Source organism: Erithacus rubecula, assembly GCF_903797595.1.
Source record: "Erithacus rubecula genome assembly, chromosome: 4".
Lineage (NCBI taxonomy): Eukaryota > Metazoa > Chordata > Aves > Passeriformes > Muscicapidae > Erithacus > Erithacus rubecula.
In genome coordinates, this window is record NC_136686.1 from 43,592,361 (window position 1) to 43,617,890 (window position 25,530).

General features: G+C 34.3%; 1 protein-coding gene across 3 annotated transcripts in view; it reads right to left on the reverse strand.

The window, feature by feature from the left end:
• The window catches only part of IMMP2L (inner mitochondrial membrane peptidase subunit 2), a 402,416-nt gene that overhangs the window by 357,590 nt on the left and 19,296 nt on the right, over positions 1 to 25,530 (reverse strand). For all 3 annotated transcript variants that reach the window (XM_079303729.1, XM_079303728.1, XM_079303730.1), the window contains exon 3: positions 24,480 to 24,583. In XM_079303729.1, coding sequence (XP_079159855.1) covers positions 24,480 to 24,583 — 104 coding nt within the window. The remainder of the gene's footprint in view (positions 1 to 24,479; positions 24,584 to 25,530) is intronic.

The window sequence follows — 25,530 nt, forward strand, 5'->3', positions numbered from 1 at the left end:
TTTGCCAGGTCATCTGCAAGCACTGATTTTGTAAAAAATTCTTCCTAAAAATCTCCTAAGAGCTGAAAATTTAAGCAAAGATCTATAGAGAAAAAAAAATTCACAATCACAAGTATCTGAGTCAAAGCAACAGTTTTTCTCTATTTTACTTTACTGAGTTCATGTTAATGACTTGGAATTTAGTAATCTACACAGGAGAGCCAAGTTAATTGCACAACAAAATATGTTCAGCTATTGTATTATACCTATAAGTCTTACTACAATAATACTAACTGAATTCTTTTGAAATCCAAAACAGAACATAAAAGTTGATAATAATCACGAAATTTTTCTTGATTCTCACAAGGAACACAGTCTCTCACAATATTCTTGTATCTGCATCAAGACATTGCAGTCATTGGATGAAAAATGAAATGTGAAAAATAAGAAGGCTGTATTATCAGGCTCAAGGGTGGTGATTGATGGATGGTTCTCTGCTGGGGAGCCAGCAATACATGGAGTACTGCATAGAGCTGCCCAGAGAGGTTACACAGTCTGTGCTTCAAAGACTGAGCTGGACAAAGCCTAGCAAAATCTGGTCTGACATTATAGCTGGCTCTGATGGAGTAAGAGATTGAACCCCATGAGGTCATAACCTCAATTACCCTATGATTAGGGATATGATCTTATAATCTATGTCTCCCTGTTTAGTGAAGATCTAAAGACATGTACACTTGTCCATAAAAAAATGCTCAGCTTCTTTACATTTCTTATACACAGGCAGAAAAGCTCAGAAGATTTTGAGTAATTTCCACAAACTATAGTAAAAAATGATGGTCAAAGAAGTGGCTGCCCTCCCTAATTCTTTGCTTTGACCTCACTCCTGGTACAAGTCAAACCTATTTGCAAAATTGCTCTTTACTTCCAACAACTAGACAGGCTGTCTGAAATATATGGCAAGTAAGTCTCAAGGCTTCATTCTCTGGACATAAAAGGCAGATATATCCTTTTAAGCTAGTATCTCAGAAGAAGAAAGATAGAATAAAGAAGCCAGTCCAAAAAACTTGCATCTGTGGGGAATTCATTCAGAGTAGGCATATCACCAAGAATGCTGATAAAATACTCATGTAAAAATTCAAATGTTCTCTCTTAACAATACAAAGCAAGCATTTCTCACCTGTGTTGGTGTTAGCTTTTAACCCTTCATTAGCCATGTAACCCAAAAAAAGAATCCAAACCATTTGCTAAAGATCAGCATAAAATAATGGCACGCTGTGGTGCCATTAAAAACTTTACATTAAAATGAAAGCTATGAAACCAAACCATTATTAAAAATATTTAATAATTTGTTACAAAATGCAAAATTAAATCAAAGATGCATTAATACATCTGTAAACATATCTGTTAATATATCTAGTCCTTTCTATTCTTACCTTTGCTCAGTGGACAGTACCAAAAAGAATTCTACTTATTCAATGACACAATCATACAAAAGACATGAAATGGAAAATTACCCAATATACCTCCAAGTCTTTCTTCCCATTGCCAAAAAAAGTATTCTGCATCATGTACTACCCAGCATTTTATTCTAGCCAGTTCAAGGTAGATTAAATGTTTTCTTAGTGTTTTTCCCATGACTAAGGTGAGGATTCCCAGTTCAAGAGTCATGGCTCAACAGCATCACTGACAAATTTCAGCAGTTCACAAACACTCCACTCTTTTAAGTGGAAAAAAAATTCCTAATGAAAACAGAAAAGCAAACTTAAAGGGGAAAAAAAAACCAACTTGATATTGAAAAGATAAGAATTATATGTTGGCATATAACTGTGCTTGTAGATGCTTATAGCATTTTAATAGTAAGTGATTCGAAAATTTTTGTCAATATTTACTAGTCCCAAACAATATTGAATTTTCACATTGACAAAATTGTGTTAGGGAGTTTATGTAATGGAGGATGGGCCAAAGGCAGCAACCCTGCTTTCACAGGCATATACTGTACCTGCCATATATATTTCAGAATTCTATAAAATAAAAATTACCACGTTTATAAATTTCAGTGCACAAGTGAAACACTGAACTTGCTGACCAGCCATTTAGTGTAGCACTGCTACTGGGCAGTGCTATATTTAAGTGAAATTTTTTTTTATTGGTTTATTGCCATCTCCCATCTACAGCATTCTATTATTGACTATTTGACAAAAAACAAAATACACATACATCAGCAAGATATAACAAATAGTAGTATCATCTCTAAGGCCTTTTTCAATCAAAAATCACTCAGTCAAAAAGCTCTGGCTAGTTTATCCTTCTTTGGCTATTTCACTTCAAGCATTTGCTCTCACTATGGATTGAACCCAGCTTTATTCATTATTTGTACTCATAACTCCCATTTCTGGTTATGTAAAATACTGTGAGGATGTGAAGTTTGGTGCCAGAAGAAAGAACACCAATCTCAATACTCCCCTGAGAGCTAAGCATGCAATGACAATGAAAAAAGTCTCTAGAAAGTCTGCCTATTTCCATTTATTAGAATTTAAACGTTAGAAAGGCATTACCTGACATGCTAAGCTGTTTCTGTACTATAAATGCTTTCCCTTCTAAAACTCTGAATTTCCACATTTATGTAGGAACATAATATATAGCAGCAACTTACAAGTCCCTAAGGGAATCATGTCAATTGGCATTTTAAAAATTAATTCAGTGACCTACAATAATATGAGTTTCTTATGCGTAATATTTGTCAGCAGGCAATGTGGCAAGTTCTGAATTCATTTAGAGAGCCAAAGCTTTATAAAGGCAGACAAAAATATTCTGGAACTGCTTCTCCTAACTTAGTAAGCATCTTCTGGTGAATGTTTGTAATATAAGAACAAGGAAAAACTGAATATATGAAAGGGATCTCCATGCAGTGTGGTTAATATTTAAAACAGAAAAGAAAAAGAAATAAAAATTTTTTTGCAATATATGCCCAGCCAGCTACATTACTGACCTGGTGAGACATTCAGAGCTTGTGGAAATTTTGCAAATCTTCTGAAAATTATAGCATGGTAGCTCTCACATGTGCTTCCACAGATTATTTTTAGTCACTATAAAGAAAATTTGCAACCATAAGCAGGACTTTGGGGCAGAAGGCCCCATCTAAAAAGGCTTAATAATTAATTAAATCAGCACTCCCTCTTCTGATCTTACATGTCAGTGAAATGCCAGAGCAGCAGTTCACAGAATGGTTTGTGTAAACGAACCCTGCACAGAGTTTAATCTCATTTTTCATAGTTTGCTGTACTAAGGGCAAGTTGTCTTTAGAAACACCTTTTCTCATCTTATTCCCATTGCTTCATAAAGCATATTATATTGTGCACATGAGTTTGGTTTATCAGAGTTAAATTGAGATGGAGTTATCCAAATTAGGGCTTAGGTATCACTGTGTATGAAAACAGTATATTCTAAGCAAGGATGAGATACCCATACTATTATAATGGACTCAGATAATAGAATATTCAATATATTAAACATTTACAAAGAAAACAAAATACTATATTCACGTGAAGACAAGCATAGTAGTAATTTCTCAAACTTAAGGGAAAAGTTTCAACTTTTAACCTCAAAATCCTGCTTATGAAGCTGCTCTCAAACATTGAGATGACATAGACAAGAACCAGTGTCTTTTGTTATGAAAGCATAATAGTTTACATCTGATCTATTTTAGATGAAGTACCTATAGAAAAAACCTGCAAGAAGTGATTATTATTCCTTTAAAGGATAATACAGAATAGATTGCCAAACTTCCTATTTTTTCATGGAATCTGAGACAGCAAACAGTTCAGAACATGCTTTGCATGCAATTAATTGCCATCTGTCCTTTAAGAATAGCTCCCATTTCCAAATAATACTAAAAATATTTGAAATAGTGTACAGGAACTATTTTCAATTTCTACAGAGCATGTATTAAATCTCCATACTTAGCACTGGATAAATATTACATTTTCTCCCTCAAGCAGGTAACTACAAAACTTCCCCACTCAAGTACTATTCCCTATGTTTTCCCAGACTACAATAAACTTTTAAACTAGAAGTCTTTGCCACTGCACAACATCTGCATAACACCAATATTCATTCAGTTAAATATATAACATCTGACTGCTAATCTGGAAATTAACATTCTCAGTAACATAAAAATATTTTAATACATAATCCAATACAGCACAATGGCCACTATAACAGACCAAAAAAATTTAAAGAAATCTAATAACATAGTAAGACAATGCAAATACAAGCAGATGAATTTCCTATAAAGGATTAGTTTGGGGGGCATTTAGTGGTTTGTTTTGATTTGGTTTGCTTTTGCTTTTTTTATTTTTTGGGGTTTTAATATATTCTTTACGTAATGGTCAGGTTCTGTTTGTAGAGTTTGTTTCATTCATGGAGAGTTGCAGTCTATCAGCCACAGTCACAGTTCCAGCAGAATTACTGTCACGTTCTCTGCAGTGACGTCAGCGTGAGCATATTCAGAAATAAATAGTAAAATTTCTTGTGCAAATGGGCAAGAAAATTAGGATCTCCCTACATCACAGACTCTCAAATACAGGTATTGAATTTCAATAACACTTGCTCTTTTAATACTTTCTTGTTCTCCTCAGTGCTACATAATACAAAACTGCAACTCACACAAGACTTTACCACTAGAGATACTCAAAATGCCTTTTTAAGTGCCTTCACAACCTGATCCAACATTAGCTCTACTTCAGGCATGTTTTTGGATTACAAAGTTGTAAGCATATAAATTCACAGTTAGGAACTAAACTACTTAATGATTATCAGAGAAATTAGGAAGACAGACACCTAAAAATGAGAGAGAGGGAATAATAGCAGTGCAGGAACTAAAGGTCACTAAGCTGAAACTAATCTTACACGGATGGCAAGAAGAAAGTCAAGTAAGTGTCTGACATCTGTAGGAGAAAAGCTGGAATCCACATGAAGTAAAAAATAAATTTTACTAATAACTACATTTTTATTTTTGCTGCACTTGCACCTACTGATGAAAACCAGTTTAGAGAAGACTGAAAGTGCAAGCTCTGAACCGAAATTGCAATAATGCTGAAAAAAGATACATTTGAAAGATTGCAAATGAAACTCAAAAAATGTGAAAAAATTCCTTGAATAATCTTTTCATAATTTTAAACTAATGAGTCAGACCTATAATTAAGGCAGTTGGCAGATTTCATTATAGAAGATGGATACTAGCTCAGTTCAGTTATCCAAAGCTGCAGGATGGAGGGCAAGACACAAGAAACTAACAAAAGATACAACTTCACAGTTGGAAAACAGTGGTATGTGCTAAGGAAAGTTCCAGAAAAGCCTCAGGACAAAAATAAAATGCCCAAAGGAAAGGGGAAAAAACAAACAAACAAAAAACCAAATAGATTTAATTTGGGGGCAGACATAGCACTGCATGCCTGCTTGGAGACAGTCACTCATAAGATCCAACCTAGAAAGTGGTACTTCTTCAAAATTGCCTAAATTCAACTCTGAATTCACAATCTTAGATAAACGTCATTTCTGGAAAATGCTTTCAACAATTTCTAGACTCAAAGCTTGATATAGAAGAAAACTACTATTGAGAGCTTAGAGTAAAGAAGTAATTTTAAAGTCTTAGATTACTCCAAACTAAGGTGGCAAAACCAGAACTTGACAAGCTGTTTCTTTTCAACTGTCATAATCAACAGTAGTAATAAAATCTTTTAGAACTCTGAAAGTTTTAAATCTTGTTAAATAAAAATACAAAAAAAATATAAGTAGAAAGCTGTATTGAAATATCAAGAGTCTAGTGATCCTTCATTCCTAGAATATGTTTTTTTTCATACTATACCCTCTACTACTTCTAGCTCAGAAAAAGAAGGGTAAATTGGAACAAATTGTATAAAAATGAGAAGAATGCTATGAGAAGACTTCAAAAAAATTCTGTCTTCTTTCCAGAAGAGTAATTGCAACTATTGTAATCAATGTATGGAATGCATGTATGAGTAGAAACTGCAACCCCCTCTCCTGGTGTCCATCCCATTTAATCTGGGCTGGGCTCTCCCCATGCACACTCTCGCACTGGGAAACATGAGAGCTGAGAAAGGCCTGAGCAGTGAGTAACAACAGCTGCACAGACACAGCCCCTCCTTGCAGATGAGGCTCTCAGGCTAGCACAAGGCACAACGACTTGCTTGTTTTAAAAAAGAAACCAGTAGAGACAAGAGGAAGAGTCTTCCTCCTGAACTTCAAGTGCCAGAGACAAAGCTATTTATCTGCCTATAGAAGCAAAACAATGGTTAGGAAAAAGGGGAGAACTGAAATAATTTCTAAAGCTATAATGAAGGAAAATCTTCCTCAGAAAGCCCAAATTATGGAGCACGTGTTCTAGCATTTGCTAGAAAAAACAATGGGCATTTATCTTAAACCAAGTAGCCAAAGCACTGTAGTATGGCCACTGCTTCTTTTGCTTCAAATTTAATATGTCATTTCAGCCATACGTGTATAAAACAACAAATTAATTAAACAAATAACTCACCTAGAAAATAAAAACTAGATTGATGAGGTTTTTCTTCTACACAGCAAAACAGCTTTGACACAAAATCAGACTCCAATTGGGAAATAATATTTCAAGAAAAACTTTTCCTTTATCCTTAGGAAGGATATAGATTACTTCATGTCAACTGAAAAAGTTTATAGTAAAGGGAAAATGTGGGCTGAAATCCTCGAGGATAAATGTCTACCTGATGAGAAATAATCCAAGTTCACTCAACTTTACACAGCACATTCTTCACTGTAAAAACAAGGTACAGAAAGAAAAGAGAAAAGAAGAGAGAAAAAGAGTACATGGGAAGAGGGAGGGTGGGAAGAGAGATTGATGGTTTTTAAATTCTGAAGCAGGATGCAATTCCAAATATAAATTAAGTTGAAATAACACAACAAGGTTTTCCTTATTCTATCAACGGAGGTAATTTTTTCCTCCTTTACTTGTTATATCAGTATCATGAGAACAGCAGCTGATTTTCACAGGATGGAAGTGAAATTAAGCAGACTTACTTGGCAGCTTAATTGATGATCAGAAAAAGACATCTTCAGTTAATAAAAGATTTTGCTCTGCATCTCAGTGAATCAGCCTCGTTATAAATTTCACAGACACTGATAAGCAATCACTGCTTAATTTTTTCTTTTCTATAAAGAAGTTTCTTTTATGGTACATATAAGCAGATGAGACCCCCTAACTCATATCATATTCACCTTGGTACTTAATACAAGCTAAAATTACATTCTGCTAGTATGGTACATTGTCAGAATAAAGATGCAGCCACAGCAGCCAAAGATTTGTTGGCAAAAATGTTTTTGTCATTCAAAATTCAAATAGTAAAAAAAATTATAGACATTGATTTCCATTCAGAAGGCAACTTTACAGATCTATATGCAAATTTATAATTACAGAAAGGTTTTCATATATATAAGCAATATTTAGACTATATATTTGCTTAATATAGAGACTCTAGTTTACATCTTTTACATTTTAAACTGAAATGAGTCTTATTTAGCAGGAAATCAATTACTGCCCTTAATTCCATCTGAGTATGACTGGTTTGCCCAGAAAGCAATAGATCAATTACGAATTTATGGCTCAATATGGATACCAGCCCACAGCTAAAAATGCAGCTCTATATAACCAAGCACATTAAGCAGTCCCCTGGGGTAATGTATAAGCAGAAGTAACTCACATAACTCAGCACACACTATGGGAAGAAGTCTTTCACCTGCGTCTGTTCACCTTTTTTGGTCCAATCCATTTTGAAAAGAAGTTGTGCATATTGTCAACATAATGAATGAAATCTCAAGACTCCTCATAAATTTTACACGTCCTAAGGGTTTTTTTCCTTCACCATCCTGTGAAATCTGAGTACTTAATCTGAGTATATTTAAACCCAGCTGGGGTGGGGGAAGGAGGCTGGGGGGGGGGAGTGTGTTTAAATTAAATTATATATTTTGATGAGCATGTCCTTTTATTGTCTACATCAACATTCTGTAAAATGCCTGAAAGTAAAAACATTCAGCAATATTATGGCTGTGTTTTCTTAGATTAGACTTGTTTTACTGTATAATCCCCTCAAACTTCACTGGTTTTCATTGCAGTAGCAGTTATTTCCATATACCTTCCATCATGCCTTTGAGATTCTATTATTTATTTTAGTATGAAGAGCCCTATAAAAAGAAAGCATTTATAAAATGTACATGAAACTCCTTAAGGAATGGGTTTTTATATCATTCTAAGAAAATAATCTCTAAAGAACATCACCTCATAATAAATACAGGATAAGAATTGTGCATGTTTTCTGTCAAATGTAGTAATACCAAATATATTTTATTCTCTGTAAAGCAAATGTTCCCTAGAATAATCTTTTCAAAGAAGGAAGCTTTGCTGGGTTATTTTTACAACTAAACTAGAAAGCAATAAAGTGAGTATGTCAGTGTTGGCCAGTTGGGTATATTTAGCAAAACAAAATCTTTGTTCCTCTTGCTCAGCAGCTTTAAATATTGTCATGACACTCTTTTCAGGAAAAGGAAAATATTTGAGAGGCTAAGAACTTCTAAAGTTAAACCAGTATCTGTAAAAAAGAAATCTACTGTGCAATAAAAAATACAAAACCAGATTCACTTAACTTTAAAAACTACCATTTTCTTCAATACACCTTGGTCTTCTACCAGAACCATTACTACTTCCACTAAACTTAACAGACATCAGCAAGGCATCACAACAGAATTTTTTAAACAACAAATAAAAGTATTAGATTATGAATCATTAGCATGAGAAATAAAAAAAAAAAAAAAGAGCACAGGTGCAGTGTTCTTTGTGGGTTTTGTTCTGTCATTTGAGAAAAAATATTTTGTGAAGATTTCATAGTAAACTTTGATGTTTCATAGCAGAATTTGACATTATCATGAGAAAACCCTACATCAAGCCAATACACGCATCTACAGGCATATTTCTCACTATAATATTGCAGTGAAGTTTAATTTTGGAATTATGTGAACTTTTCCTCTGCTTTCTTATATTGCATCAATTTCACAATCCAAGTGAATTTCACAGATACAAGTTAGCAATATGAAAAACATAGCAGAATAAAGTAAATAAAAGTTAAATAAACATATGTCATTTCAAGTGCGCCATCACTAAGTAATCATGAACATAAGGGAAAATTATCATTATTATCAAAATGACATTTTTCTGTTCCAGAAATACACCTTCATATGCATCTTGACATCACTAAGATACAAATTTAATACTAGCTTGGAGCTAATAATATGAATAAGGAAGACAATGTTAATGTCAGGACTCAACACCTGGTCTATGGATACTTTCCTACAGTACATAAAGTACTGAGTTGAGATCATCTTTGATTATTTCTCATTTTTTATACTATTGATGCAAAGGAAGGTAAAATATGAGCAAGAAATACAGTTTTTACATACATGACAATTTCTTATTTTTGAGAAAAATCAATCTGAAGAGATTCTTCAAATCTAAACAATGCTCTGACGACTGTGTTCAGACTCCCATCCTGAATTTTACAGGGAGCGCTACTGAGAGTTGCAATATTGGCACAATTTTCAGCTAAATCTCAAATTAGTAATCAGATGCATGGATTTGTGAAGTTTCCTGGATGAAGACCAAATGAAGAATAAAAAACACCTGATAATTTTTGCTGTTTGTTGCTATAGGAAGTAACATCTAGCAGTTTACGGATAAACTGAATTTGTTTTATAAGATGCTGTACAGATTCAGGTATTATTTAATAGAAAGAAACATATCCAGTGTCTCTCAGTGCTGAGGAACTACACAGGGAAGGGCACACAAGGAAACCAAGTGACAATCTGCACCTTCTTTTGCCACTTTTGAAGAGACATGCTGAAGCAAATGATTTCTTTGTCAGAAAGTTACAGTAAGTAGCCTTATATTTACAGAATCACACAATATTCTGAGTTGGAAAGACCCACCAGAATAATTAAGTCTGATTTTTAAGCGATGCTGCTTTTTCAAGTAAAACCTCTGTCAAAAATGTTTAAGATGTGTACAGCATAATGTCCTTAAAACCATTTATTGTATTTAAAAGACCACAAGCCCTCCTCTAACACTGACATCTCTATAAATCTATACCAGTAATTTAATGACTTTTTTTAACTTTCTTGCATTGATTTTCATTCAACGTATAACTCCTTATACTTAGTTCACAGGCTTATACTGCATTTTCCAAAAGCTTATCATATTTAAATGCACAAAAGATTCATCTTTAAAATCCCAGGGATTATTATAGCCTGTTGTTTTCAGTAAAGTCTAAAAAGCAGGCAATAGTAATAATACAATGCTTAGTAGCTTTACAATCACATTGATTGCTAATGGAGACAGGTAACCTGAGAAAGACAAGAAGAAACTGGGAAAGAAAAAATTAAAAGGCATTATCTGCTCTGACAGAAAAGATAACAGATTATTCTTATAGCTTTACTTCTGATACTGTTCTGTACCCCATGCTCAATTTAGGTATCAATAAGAGAACGAAGGGTCAGGAGTTCCAAATATAGTTAATGCTATCAGTGGAGCTTAGATTTTGTTACCCCATTTCTAATGTGTTTATCTGAGTTAGAGCTGAACTGCTCAGTGTTATAAACACTCACTGTTAATGCAGTAAACCATTAGCTTAAGATGATTTTTCAGGCTGGACAGTGGCTGAAGCCCTTATACAAAACACTGTCCAGTGTTTCAAAGTCCAAGAGTCTAATTAATTAGCTAAACATGTATGCATTTAAATGAAAATATTGCTTTTAATTCTTCACTTTTGTGAGAGTTTCTGCATCCTCTTTCAAACCCTCATCATAAAATATTGCCTGAAAATCCTCTTAGACCAATGTGGTGAGAATCTAATTAAATCAAGTTACTGAACTGTGTCCATAAACAGTGTTTTAATTCTGTCAACTTAGTATCACTAATGCCATCCATAAATTTACTCACATTTACAAAGAAACCATGAAAAAGTCACAGTTTCACTACACAGTAAGTTATGCTCTCTTATGTGACTTTAATGGGCTCTGTTAGGATAACAGCAGCCAGCCAATTTAAAATGTTCAGGCTTCATTTTGACAGCATCTGTGATCCAAGGGGTTATTCATTAAATTATGACCTTATTTCTTCTGTGTGGTTAACAGACAGAGAGGAAGGAAGGGAAAAAAGAAAATAATATTGTAAACACAAGAATAGTATGGAAGCTCCCCCACATTAGTTATCTGCTTGTATAGCTCATTAACAGATGCTTCATCTCAACAGGATGGAAATTTGTCAGTAAAACTGAAGACCCTTGTTGGTCAGCTATCACAGTCTTCCAAAAAGGAGTGTCCAAATAGGTACAGTAAAAAGTAGGAAATGTCACCCTGAAATTTACGATATAACATGGAGGGTTTTTCTGAACAGTAGTAAGTTGCACATAAATAATCCTTAAAACTGTATGTGAAACACACTCAATTTGACCACCTTGTTTAGGAACAAGAGTAGAAAATTTATATAGAAATATTATTTTATTCTAATTAAATTACAAGTCATTTATTTGCCCCATCATTTAAGATAAAATGCCTAAAGATAATTGATAAAAACTCATTTCTGTAAGTGCTCATTTTTCTCCATTGACTAGAGAGAAATTCTGGTGAATAGGCTTGATTTATGATATCTAACTATTAAAACAATAGAGATAATTGGAGTAAGTTTAATGCAGAAACCCCCCTTGAGGTGACAAAGAAATCTATGTAGAATCTCTTGAATAATTATGCTTTTGTCCAAAATCAGCACCTCAGGCATGACAGACTATAAATAAGAATAAAATAATAAGTTAGGGGCTTCATCCTTAAGCCTTCATTAGAGACTACTGAAATACAAACAAGACATAAGAGGCAATAAAAGGACACAAGCTTGGTACTGGCCAAACTTTAATAGATGAACCAGCCTGTTGTAATCTGTTTAAGGAAGCCTGCAATGATAAAGTAAAACAAACAAAATAAGTAATAAAATAAACATGTCACAATCTTCCCCCTAGAACAGCTATTGAATACACACTCCACCAAAGTGCAGCAAGGATCAACAAAAGAAAACAGTGTCAATCATAATTTTTCCTTCACAGGCCTGTTCTCAGCTTCCTTGTTTTCTCTCTGATCTCTCTGAATGTATTTATTACAACTGGTTGAAAGAGGCATGACTGACATCCCAGGTTGTACACACTCAAATGAGGTGGGGAACACAAAGCAGTTCATTTTTCAGCAACACATTATCTATGGCTTTGACGTGACCCCAGATACAGATACAGTCTAAGCATCCAAACCATTACCTGGAGACAAACCTAAATATGTGCTTCTTCAGCATATAACCTCCATTTAAATCCCAGTTACATAGGTTGAAGTGATAAAAATTCCCTTTGACTTATTAGTATGAACCTGAATATAACCCAAAACCAGCAAGAAAACTTCAGGTAGAGATCTTATTGCCACACAATGGGTTGGTTTGAAGAAGACCTTGAAACGTCATGTAGTCCAGCCCCTCTGCCATGGGCAGGAATATACAGGTCAGAATGATTTTTTTTTTTTTTTTTTTTTTTTTTAATGGGTCCTATTTTGCTATTACAGTTCTCAAATTCTGAGTGTGGTTTATTTTCTTCCTAAGTCAAAGATGATTTTGAATATCAGCTATTCATACAAGTCTATGTTAGTTCAGCTTTTGTACTTGGATGAAATTCCCATAGCAATCTCCAAAATCAGTTTATTCTTAGAAAAACACGTGGAAGACCAATCAGGAATATATGAATACAGCAATCATAACCCTGCTGTGTTCAAAAGGGTTCTTCATGAGATAACATTAAATATTGTACAACTTTTAGCTTCACGTAGATGAAGCTTATGATAGAAGCAGTATTGATGCATTCTCTTTTTTGTTCACTTTATCAATTGCAAGTATGAGACAAAGAACAAAACAGTACAATAATAAAACCTTTACTCAGCCCGTTCCCGTATCAGTCATTATTATTAATATATCATAAAGTAGGAGTATAACTGGTAGATTAGATACACCAAGATTGATTACTTCTAGCCTGAAGTAATGCTCTGTGCTAATAAGAGCAAATGCTCTGTTCATGTTCTCTGTATCCCAGGAGCTGACACATTTGCCAGCCCTGCTGCTACCATCTAAAGAATGTACTTGTTGCTGCCATGTCATACTTCATGAGCTTCAGCAAATACTATATACAGCTGCACACAGGAATTGAAACAAGCCACACAGAAGAGCTAAATGTAGTTGCTAGCAGAAGTTTCTAGAATAGCCCAGGAGGGCTTTTACAAATCAGGACATGAAGAGTCCCTTCAAATCTAAATTTCCCTTGGTGGTTAACTGCTGCTGCATTAGCAAATCTTGCGAACTGGAAAACCTTGCTGAGCTGTCACACATATGGTTACACTGTTGAAATGTGAAACAACTGTTAGGAGGCTTTGCAACCTTTAGTATTTTCAAATGTATCAATTCAATCACACATGTATCAAACTTATGCTATACCTGTTCACTAACCACAGGTAACAGCTAATTAAAACATACATAGCAAACATGCACAAAAACCTTTGAAGTGTTTTAAAGGAGAAGAGTGAAACTTAAGAATTGGCTGAAAAAAGAGCAGCAGGCTTTAGAAGAGTGGGAGACAATAGCTCTAAAACTACAGACTTACTGTAAATACTTACATAACCCCCAGCCCACTTTATGCATTCATAAACCCTGTAGGCTTTTCAACACCACAAATGACCACAGGATTAGAAAAGAGAACTGAAAAAAATTAATAAAATTAGAAGGCCAGCTACTCAGAACTCTCTCAAAGATAATTACTGAGATAATTTCTCAAAAAAGATAGGCAAAGAAAGAAATTAAGGGGAGAAGAGGTTCCATATGAATGTGCTCACCTGTTTCAATTAAAGCTAAGAAGTATCTAGAAAAAGTTCAGATATTATGATGCACTTTCTTCTGCTAAATTTGGGTTCTGACATTTTAATGCCTTTGTTTTGCTAAGCCAGATTTAACTTAATGTTATTTAACATATAGTCACATCAGAAATTTCTCCCAGTAAGGAATTATTTCAATATTGTACTTTGCCATCACTGTCAGCTTTAAAACCTGTCTCAAGGTATCATGCGATAACATAAGGGTCTTAGAAGGTTACAAGAGGCCCATGAAAGATTGTTCTTAAAATTTCCTAGCATTGCAAGGTATTTACAAGATGCTACAATAAATGTATGTCAACTATACCAACATTCTCCTTCTGTTAAAGATATGCACACTTCCTATGAAGTAGTAGTAGTATTGACCTCAAACAATTAATATTCTTCACAAATTTTACAACACCAGTCACAGCGAGGAAAATGTAGTTAACAACAAAGTCTGTGGAAGCTATTTCTCTTTTAATCAGAAATGTGACACCATCTCATCATAAGCAGCATGGAACAATGAATTTAAATCTTTAATTCTGTCTTATAGATTCAGGTAAGCTATATCAATTAAGGATACAGAAAATAATTTGTAATCAGGTATTCCCTGGTAATGTTAAACAGGAAAGCCTTTGAACTCAAGTAAAGTGCAAACTAAAATTTTCTGTTGAAAAAATACTATTGTCAGCGTCCTATAGGACTGAGAAACACATTGTGCATGGTCATGCATTTAAAAATCCTCCAACAGTATTTCTTTACTAAGGTCAAACTCAGCACCAGTTTAAAAATAGCCTGTTCTGAGGGTGAAGGGGATCTTATGCAGACACAAACATCACAGTGGGCCTTCTGGGTGTACAGGATGCTATTATCCTTTGCTTGCTGACAACATACTTCTCTATATATGGCAAAACCACACTTCTGTCATTACAGTTGCCCTAGTTCTGGAAACATCAAAGTTATTGTTCTGAGAATGCCAGTAATCTATCCCTCAAAGCAAACATATAAAACAACTCAACACAAGAAATATGCTCACCAGCTATCTCTTTTTTGCCTTAAGATATACACTATTAATTACTGAAAACCTAAATAGCATTATGCTATGGATGATCGGTTTATGAGAACAATAATTTTAAGATTTTACTCCTACCTTTTCCCTTTTTTGGTCCAACATTTTGCCTATATACTAATTTTTTTACATTTCACAAAGGTAACAATAAAAAAATAAATCTACAATAGCAGGGAAAAAATCAGAGCTGAGTGGCAAGAGAATAGGCTGGCTAGAGTGTTCTGCTCCATATTGGCAGAAGACACAGGTCAAGTTCAAATTAATATAAGTTCTATTTATGAAATAAATGAAAAAGATTTTTGTCGATTCTTCCTACATAAGTCATTACAGACATGACATGAAAATTTGTAGGTAAACCCCTGTCTTCACTTCCAGTGCTCTAACACATTAATTTTTTTCACCTCCATTTTAGGTGCATTTTACACTTTATTCCTGACACATTTTTCTCTGGTTTGCAGTCCTTTATGAATGAATCCAGTCAGATGTCATTGAAAATTTAACAAGTGAGCAAAAAAATTGCTTGTATACTTCAGCAGGCTCCACTTCCCACTTGGGCACCACTGTCCACATATATAGGCAAAGCATTTCCCTTCACTATAGTATGTTAAACTGTCCCAATCTTCAGACATCTGCTTGTGGACTGCCAACCACCCCCACTCATTGTTGCACCACACACATCTGCCTAAACCTACCCATTGTTTGCCCTTCAGAGACTCTACAATCCAGTTATAAAACTCAAATGCAATCTTAACATTCTCTGTGTGTTCAGCTATTAACAAAGCAGATTTTAAATGCATGGCTGAATCTTTTAGAAAATATTACAACCACATATACAGAACAAGAGGTTTTTAGAAATTCCACTTCCATGCTATAAAACAAATTAAAACCATCATAATACTTACTGTAAACATTAACTAGTAATATTAGCCTTGATAGTGTATAGCTAGTATGCCTCATCTTAAAAGTTCCATTGCTAAAAATTCCATTTGATGTAAACAAACAGAATAATTCAGGTTGAAAAGGACCTCTGGAAGTCATCTACTTCTGCTCATGGCCAAAATAGATGCAACTGGAAAGGCAGATGAGGAAGCTTGGGTTTTTGCTAGTCCAGTTTCAATTAAGGCTGGAGGTTTCACAGCCTCTCTGGCTAATGACTTGGCGTTTCTAATTCTGTTTTTTTACCCCCATGTGTATAGTCAGAATGTCCCTTGCTGCAATTGTGGCCCTTGTCTCATCATTCTGCTGTGCATCTCTAAGGAATTTTCTCTGCAGCAAAGTATCAGATAGACAGTTGACAATAACAATGAAGTCCAAAATAAAAATACTTACACATGTGTTTAAAGCTAAATGTTGCTCAATTACACTTTTCAGGAGCAGCTGATTGTGCATAAAAACCTAATGTTACTTTCATCAATATAATTTCCCTAGAAAATACAGTGATGATAAGGTTAATTATCATTTTAAACCTGATAATATGCCATTCCCTTGCTTCTGCCTTTGCTAACAGGTTGAAAAAACAGAAAACAAGGCCAAGACTGCTTATTACATGCAAAAATATTCACGTCCACAATATACTCAGCACAGGTCAAGACCTGTGTTTTTTCTTCCAACTTCACCAATTAGATTGGAAATAAATATTTTTCATGTGTAAGCAAAATTCACTTTGTCAGCATATGTGTAGTTAATTGAAAGATTCCTAGAAGAAACATCCTGCAGTTAATATTTATGGTTGCTCATAATGCAACTGACTAAACCGGCTTAGGGGAAGTTATTACTGAAAAAATACAAAGTCAGCTGTGGCAATATTTAATCTATAATTTTTCTAAGAATGTAATGTTTAAGATCTCCAGTAAAATAAAAAAATCACCCCAGTATTTCCCAAATTGCACACAAAATTAAAACAGGCTTACTGCAAAAAAAAATTTGGATAAAATGCATTTAGATATCTTTTTGCATATAAAGAACAAAATTAATTTGATTAATTGCTTACATCCAGAATTTAGAATATAAATAATCAAGCTTCATCTCTTAAGAAAAATGTACTGTATTCTAGGATTCAAGAACTGCTGAATCATGCTGTAATATCCCACCTATAGTTCTGTTAGAGCTTTCATACTACTGCAGGTAGCAGAACTTAGCATTGGAATATGAAAGCCTTGTTGCCAATGAACTGGATCTCTTTGAAAGATAATGGTTTCACACAGAAAAGAAAGTGTAAGCTGATTTCCAGAGTTATTCTACAAAAAAAGAACAACAAAACATTCATTACCCCCTCTCCTCATAAGTATAGAGCTTCTTAATAGATAATATAACATCATTAGGTCCAAAATGTGTACTATTCACAATTCAAGTAAAACATAAGAAAAGTAACATCACTATTTTAAGTGTTCATCTTAAACTGAATCTAGTATTTCATAAATTCAGCACCCAGCATTTTATAAGTGCAGTGGAACCTAACATTAAGTACTTTGACTTGTTATCTTCTCTAGGAATCTTAGTTGGAACATTGGCTTCACTTTCAAGGGAAGGAAATTACTTTCAACAAAGAATTAGTTTAACAATCTCCTTAAGTGTCAAAGTATCTGGACAGCAGATTAAACAGAGAATGTATTCAGAGCATATTGTTTTAAATCTAGTCTATCTATATTTATCATAATTAAAAACGCACTTGATCTAAAGTGCAAGAATAACCATATGAATACCCATTAATCTTTTTTATTTTATATTACCAGATTTTCAATCTGAATTTACATAAGAAGGAGGTGTCTAATCTGAATACTCTACAGAGAAGGAGAACTAGAATTTCACATTAGTTGCTGAAACAATCATATTGTCTGCCACTTCCTGCAATGAGATTGTGGAGCTTATTTCACTGACTTGTAAAACCATTCCTAGTTCCAAGTACCTACAAGCAATGCCAGTCATAAATAACCAGTAATGACTTCTCAGCAGTTGGAAATGTGCTGAGAAAAAAGGTATCAAATATTTTCCTGTAAGAGTTTTTAAAGTTTGTTAAGGTTCAAAGAAAAAAGATCAGGAAACATATACTGTTACCTTTCTGTACATATATGGCAGCAGATTCTGCTGCAGCAAACCATACTCCTAGCATCTAAATTATAACTACTTCAAAAGGTAAAAGCAACACACTGCTAAACCAAGGCAGGTTTCAAACTCCTTTTGCTCAACATGACTTTCACAGGGCAGACAGCCATCCTACTGTAAGGCAGAGCTACAGGATCAGAGACAGCTTTCTATCCAACCAAATCACTGCTGCAATTTCTGCCACATTCCAACCAGCTGTCCACTTAGACCCAGGACCTCCAACACACTGGGACTGCCCATCATCCAGAAGAGTATAAAAAACTATCCTATGTTGTTCCACTTTTTTAAAAAAATTCTATTTAAAAGGTAAAAATTATGTCATTTAGTAAATAGGTTTTTTCTTCTTCTTCATTTGCCTGATCACTAAAAGGAGAAGCAATTAAATTGAATTAACAAATCAGTTAATGTTGAGATTGAAAATAACTGTTAACACTCCTCCAACAGCAGGGCCTCCTTATGCAACGATTAAGCTACTAACACCCAATCATCCTACAATATGAAGATCACAACATAACCATTTTTTCCTCACATCTTTCTCACTTGCCAAAGAATCAGACATGCTTATATTTTTGTGTAACTTCAAATTATTTTTATTATTTACATCCTAATCCAGCTGAGTACACTACTATATACCAGTATATACTACTACAATTCAGTAATTCCAGTGTAAATATAGATTAGTCAATACACATATATACAGTACCAATTTAGTAGCATCAAAACTAAAGCTGTTCTATATAGGATAATCTACAGCTCTAAGTATTTTGCTTCTGAGGTGGGCAAGACTAATCTCCCATCACTTTCACTACAATGGATGTTAAAGAAACTTTATGCTACTTACCTCGGAAGGAAATTCAACCAAATACCACAGACCATCTTTCTGACTAATTATTTCTGTCAAGTCTCTCAATGTTCTATTTTAAATGAAACAAAGACTATATTATAGGCAGGAAAACCAAGAACAAACAACAAGAACTAACAAACAAACCAAACCCAAAACCTAAAACAACTGGGTAATTAATGAAGTGGATTTAGTAAACTTCCAATGTAGTATTCTAACAGATACTCTAATAAATGCTCAGCAAGCAACAATTTGTTTCTAAATTCAACAGCAAGGTACTTAATTCAACAGCAAGTCAAATAAAATCAAAATCAACCAGAATATGAAGTTTTCACAGCACCACTTCGTAATACAACTAAGGATTATGTACAGTATCTGAAAAACTTCCTTAGAGAAAGAATTTTACTTTATAAATAGAAGACACAAGGTTTTCGTCCACCAACAGTACTAGCACATATACAGTATGATACCCACACTAAGAATAGATCATAATATAGATAATAGAAGTAGAACTATATATTTGATTTTAATCAAGAAAAGACATGAGAGGGTTAGGGTTTTTTCCCCAGCTAAAAGAACAGAATAGGAAAAGATTTTCTGAGGTCACTGAGGCACAGCAACTAAAGTGATTATTTAGTTTCTGTGTCAGCACAACCTCCTTTGCAGTGTCCTACCTGCCAGAAGACAGATGACTTGGTATAAAGACCTAAATACAAACAAAAATAGAACAGAAATTGGAAGACTTAAGAAATCCAAGCAGAGGTATTCATAAAAGGTTGTCCAGTATTTTAGTCAGAAAGAAGCTTTCTTAAACATAATGCAAGAACCATTACATATGCATTCATGCTATATCTATGAGATTTTAGCAAAAGATCATATCATAATTACCACTAATTCAAATTCAAGGCAGTTCCTTCAGTAAGTACCTTCTCACTGATATTTATTTTACTAAGCTAGTCTCAATAATGAAATTCCAATTAGTGATCCTCTATGAAGAACCTATATTCAGTTTGCACCATTTGAGAACTCTTGTATTCATCAACTAAAGACTACATTCCTTCAAAAATTGCATTATTCAGATTTGTGTGCATAGGCTGAAGCTTGTTGAACCATTACATAAAATCATCATCACAATTATCTTTTCCAGTTCTCATTTCTCAACAGATGCCAGTGAGGGACAGTTGCAGAAACAACCTCAAATGCAGTACTTTAAATTCTACCTCCAGAGTGATGATCTGCACTGGATTTTTCAAAGATCAAGCCCATATGAATGCTTAGCAGTTTGCCCAAAATAAAGAGGTTAACCAACAGGCCTGAGGAAGCAGTGACAAAAGCCACTTAATCTATCTCATAAAGATAATAAGGATAGGAGACAAGAAGTATGATTTGGGGATTTTTTTTTTTAATGTCAAGGAATTTTCTATGTAGAAAGTTGGGTTTGTATTTAAAGCAATTATGTTCCTATATGAGAACTCAAAAGAAGCTGACAAAATATACAACACTTATTTCCTTATTTTTGTAGCTGACCTTTAAAAACATGCTTTTAAACATACTGCCTATTTAGCTATTATAGTTCATACTTTTAAAAGCATGTTACCATTCAGAATGTACAGAACAAACAGCATGTTTTTTTCCTTTCTCCCCTATTCAGATTAATTTAGCATAGCTATTTTTATTTGACACATAAGAACACATTCTAAATTAGCAATGGAGGGACACCTGGCAACCTATCCAGCAAGCAGGTTCCTGCTCCCAGTTAACTGCTGAAGAAGGTGTTCTCTGTATTCCAGACATAGCACAACCTTTAAAATAACCTCTAATTTTTTACCTCAAGGTTAAAATTAGTGTCTGAGAGTATTTACAATCTTAACTTTTTATAATTTGAAAAATCTAAGCACCGACCTTTTTCTACATTAGGACAGGAACTTTGGAATGAAAAGATGGCATGATTGTGCACTCAGGACAGGAAGTTTTCCATAACAGCAACCAAAATGAATTCTAGACCTAGAAATCACTCTTTGGCAACATCTTTTTATAACAATGCCTGCATTAGTACACAGTAAAAAACAAATTGCATACAAGTAAAGTTGGCAAAAGTATCCCTTAATGTGCAGTGGGAGAGCACTATCTCTATAAGTGGTGGGAAATGCAGCTGCAGCATGTATTCCCAGGGAACTGCACGAGCTGTACAACCCCCTCTGTGACACATACAGCTCCAGCTACAATGCTGCTGGCACTCCAACTTCACAAACCAGCTGAGGGAACACTGCAATATCTGATACAGTTCTACACAACTGTTGAGATCTACCTCAGCTGAGCTCTTACAAAATAGATGCGTGTTTCAACATAAAAGTATTGAAAAATCAAGGTCTGCCTGGCAAAAACCAGCATTCATCTTTGAAAGACAACCTCATGTGCTACATGAGTATTTTTTCTTCTTTGAAGACAAATAAATGCATTTCCAAAACTAAAAATGTAACACTTTTTTCTTTTTTTAAATTCATTTAAGAGATGGAAAGATAGTATTCTGGAAGACAGAATAACTGAAATTACTTCTTTTATTTAAAAATTATTCCCGTTTTGACTTTCAATGTATTAAGTCTCAGTAATATTGCAGTACCTAAATTAAGCACTTGAGTAAGTGATCAAGTTAAGAATGATAACATTTTTCTTAGTTCTGAATCAAGTTAAACTTGTGAGTTCAAAAGTTACAGCATGTAACATTGAGCTCTCCTAATTCTAGTATCAATAAAAATGAGTTCAAGTTAAAGGGAAAAAATATTTTAAAGGCTGAGGTAACAAATAACTATTTGTAAAACACTAAACTGCAACTAAAGAAATAATTTTGCTACTAACTTATCTCCATTCATTTTATTTGACTCTAATTTAATCTTTTTAAAGACTAATGTCAATCTAAATATTTTATCTAAAACAAGGTAAATCCACATGTGTGCATACAGTGGCTAACTTGACAGCTGTGGTTGAGATGAGTGACTGGGATTACAGACACATGCAATCTCCATTCAGTACCTAGTACCTTTACTAGGTATAAACATCACCAAGTACTTGAGTACTTGGGTGTTCATTTGCAATCAAATTCATAAAATAAATATATATACATGTTTATCAAGAACTAGATTGGACAACAGAGGAAAATCCTTCAGATCTGCAAGCAGTATCAGAACCATGACCACAGGCTCACTGATTCTCTTCTGAGGCATCCAGAACCACCAGGACTAACTCACCTCTTTGCTTTCTTCATACCATCAGAGATACCACATCATTCTGGATGGCTGCTGTTTCCACCATAATTCCTAAAGGGATTGTTGAGATCCCAGCTAGCAAAGTCCATTGTAAGTAGAGGGCTAACAGCCAAAACTTGAAGCAAAGAGATGAGTTTGAATGGCCCTAGTCATGCCACCAGGAAGGAGTATTTTACTTCAGCTCTTGTTCTGCAGAAGACCATTCTTCCACAACCTTCAAATTATCTCCTGCTACATCTTGGCAAAGAGGAGACAGTGGACAAATGTAAAGCAGCCAACAAGGATGCGAAACAAAGGTTTACATATCCATTTGCCTCTCAGTCACACCAACATTTTCTCAACTCAATTTCTGAGGGGAATAGTAAAGGAGCACCTGATGGGAGATCAGCCTTCCCCATTGATGCCTTAGCTAAATCAGATACTGAGGACCAGCAAGTAAAATTCATGCATATATATGAGTTATAGAAATCATAATTTAACAATCAAAATGAAAAAGATGAAAGCAGTAATTTATTTACACAATGAAAGCATTTTATAGCAAAATTAAGTCTCAAAAACTGAGTACAAAATCACATTCAGATACTATATCCTGCAAGACTTTACCACACAATCAAAAACTTGACAACACAATAAGGAAGCATGTCAAAACTGCTTCCAACAAACCTGTATCATGAGGTACTTAAAAGTTGCTACTGATAAATGCAAAGATTGAAGGATATTTTATATTAAAACTATCCAATAGATTATCTTACATTGTTCAACTTCCTTTGTATTGACCTTTAAGTGGTTTTGGAATACTCTGATCTGATTACGCAGTGGACTTCCAAGAGACTAAGAAAAATTTCCATACAGTGCATAAATAAAACAACTTCTATGTGGGTGTACATGAACTCCATCAAGATTAGGGAGAAGTTTCCAAACATACAAAAAACCCCACAGCATCTAAAATACTAGTTATCATGCTCAAACATACACCAAAGTGAAAATAACCAATGCAGATGGCTCAGACAGAATCACAAACAGTCAAGGAGTATAATAGGAACGAAACTATTTCTGATCAGACAATGTGCTTTTTCTCTGTTCAGTCTATTAATTACTAATCAGTTATACTGACTCTTTTAAACAATCACCAGAGCATGACTTGGGCAGAGGGATGCACACACAGGCAGAATCACATTTTACAGAAATCATTAAGTGATCTGAAATTGGAGTCCTTTTGCAATATTAGCTGTAGCAAACATGAAAAAAAAAACCCCATACTTTTAGCTAGACTACTTACAGAAAAATTTACATGACAGAAAATGAGACAGATCACAGTGCAAATTTTAAGTGTCTAGCAAAAGAAGAATACATGAGAGAGTTGGTTTTAAGAACCAGCAGTGAAAATTGTCTTATAAATTACCACTACAGTGAAGAGGTAGGCAAAAAAATGAGACAATTAGAAATTATATATGACAAAAAGGCAGACAGACAATATGGCTGTAACACAAATGTCTTTCAAAATCTACATATTGTGCATTTCACTTACAAAACTAAAGTCTTAAATTCTCCAAGCATATACTATGAGTATGTATTATATCCCTGCATCAGTTATGAGCACTTTGACATTCTATTTCTATATTATATTAAGGCTGAAATGGAGTTTCTGTCCCCTGTTAGTCTTGAGTATTTTCAACAGCGAAATACTGCCACCTTTTGGCTTGGTACACAGACCTCTCAATTTTAAATGTAAAGTTACATTTTTTGCTCCATTTGTCCTTTATGGAGGTGGTTGAATTCTTGTGATCTTATCTAAAGTTTTATCCATTAAATATACTTCACCAGGAAGAAAAACATACAGTATTAGTTAATACGGAAAACTGAAAATTTTTCTCAAAAGTACACAGCCAAGCAACTTAAAACTATACTCCTTTAAGCCACACAATGTTTTATCTATTTTCTATCTCACAACTCTTTGTTCTTGGCAGTTTTGGTACAGATGCACACTGTATCACACGATATGCACTGCATTTCTTTCAAGTAAAAAAATTGGCAATACATCCTTTGAACATGTGAGTTTTGAAAACAGACAACAGAATAACAATAATGCACTATAAAAATGTTTTGCTCCTTGCTCATGCATATACCAACATTATTGTAGGTGAAACACCAATGGTTCAACATCTACATGAGCATGTATTGAAATGTATGCAAAATTACTTACACTAGTGACACAATGTCCCCACGCTGTACATCGTAATTTCTAATGCTCCAGTGGTTTAAGAGTACTACATCAGATGCTTGTCTTCCCCCAGGATTCAAAGAAGGCTGAGAGAAGGGGAGAAAAATAGATCTACATTTAGATCTACATTTCCTTTACCAATCTTCTACCTTATTCTTTCCATCAACAGGTAACACCCATTAAAATTGGCAAAAAACATACCCACTTACAGTAAGAGGCCAAGAAGCCAAGAATCTATTGTATTAGAGGAAATACATTTCTTTATTAAATGGCATGTCAAATATCATTAATTTATGACAAACTAGTTCACATCTTTCAATGCACTACTGCATGCAAATCAGATTACATAGGATACATACTTATGGCAAGCCTGATGAAAAGAAGAGATTGCTGTTATTGCTTATCATTTAATATTAAAATCAAAGGAGAACCAAGTACCTAATTTCCAGGAAAAAAAACCAAACAAGTTTTTGCAGGCATCTTACTATTTATAAAAACATAACGCACTAAAAAATGCTAATCTCAGCATCGTTTGCAAAGGGAAAATACAAGCCCTACAGCACACGCTGACTCTGGCAATAAATGGGGGCCTTCCATAACAGGACACTAAAAGCATGAATCACAATAACCAAGTTTTTAATGCATAATTAGGAAGTATATAAAATACCCCAAAAATATTTGGGGTGATAGGAGACAAACCAGAGTATCAATGGATCTGAATTAACTCTTGGGAAAGGGCAGAGAAAGGAAGAAGCCCATCACAGAACTGTCTTCATTTATGTTTGCAAGGCTTACTTTAAAACAGACTCCTTTTACTAGACAGAAATGATTCAAAAGTATTCCTGACTAAAGTCTTATAATAGCTTATTTCTCAGAAAGATTTTTCAGAATCTCCCAGGTTGGCCAAGAGACAACTGCTAATATAGACTCTAGAGTTGGGTGATACATACAATTAAGCACATAAACTAGCCTACTTATTATCCTTTGTACAATAACCGCAAAATTAGCTAAAAAATTTGTTGTTGTTGTTGCA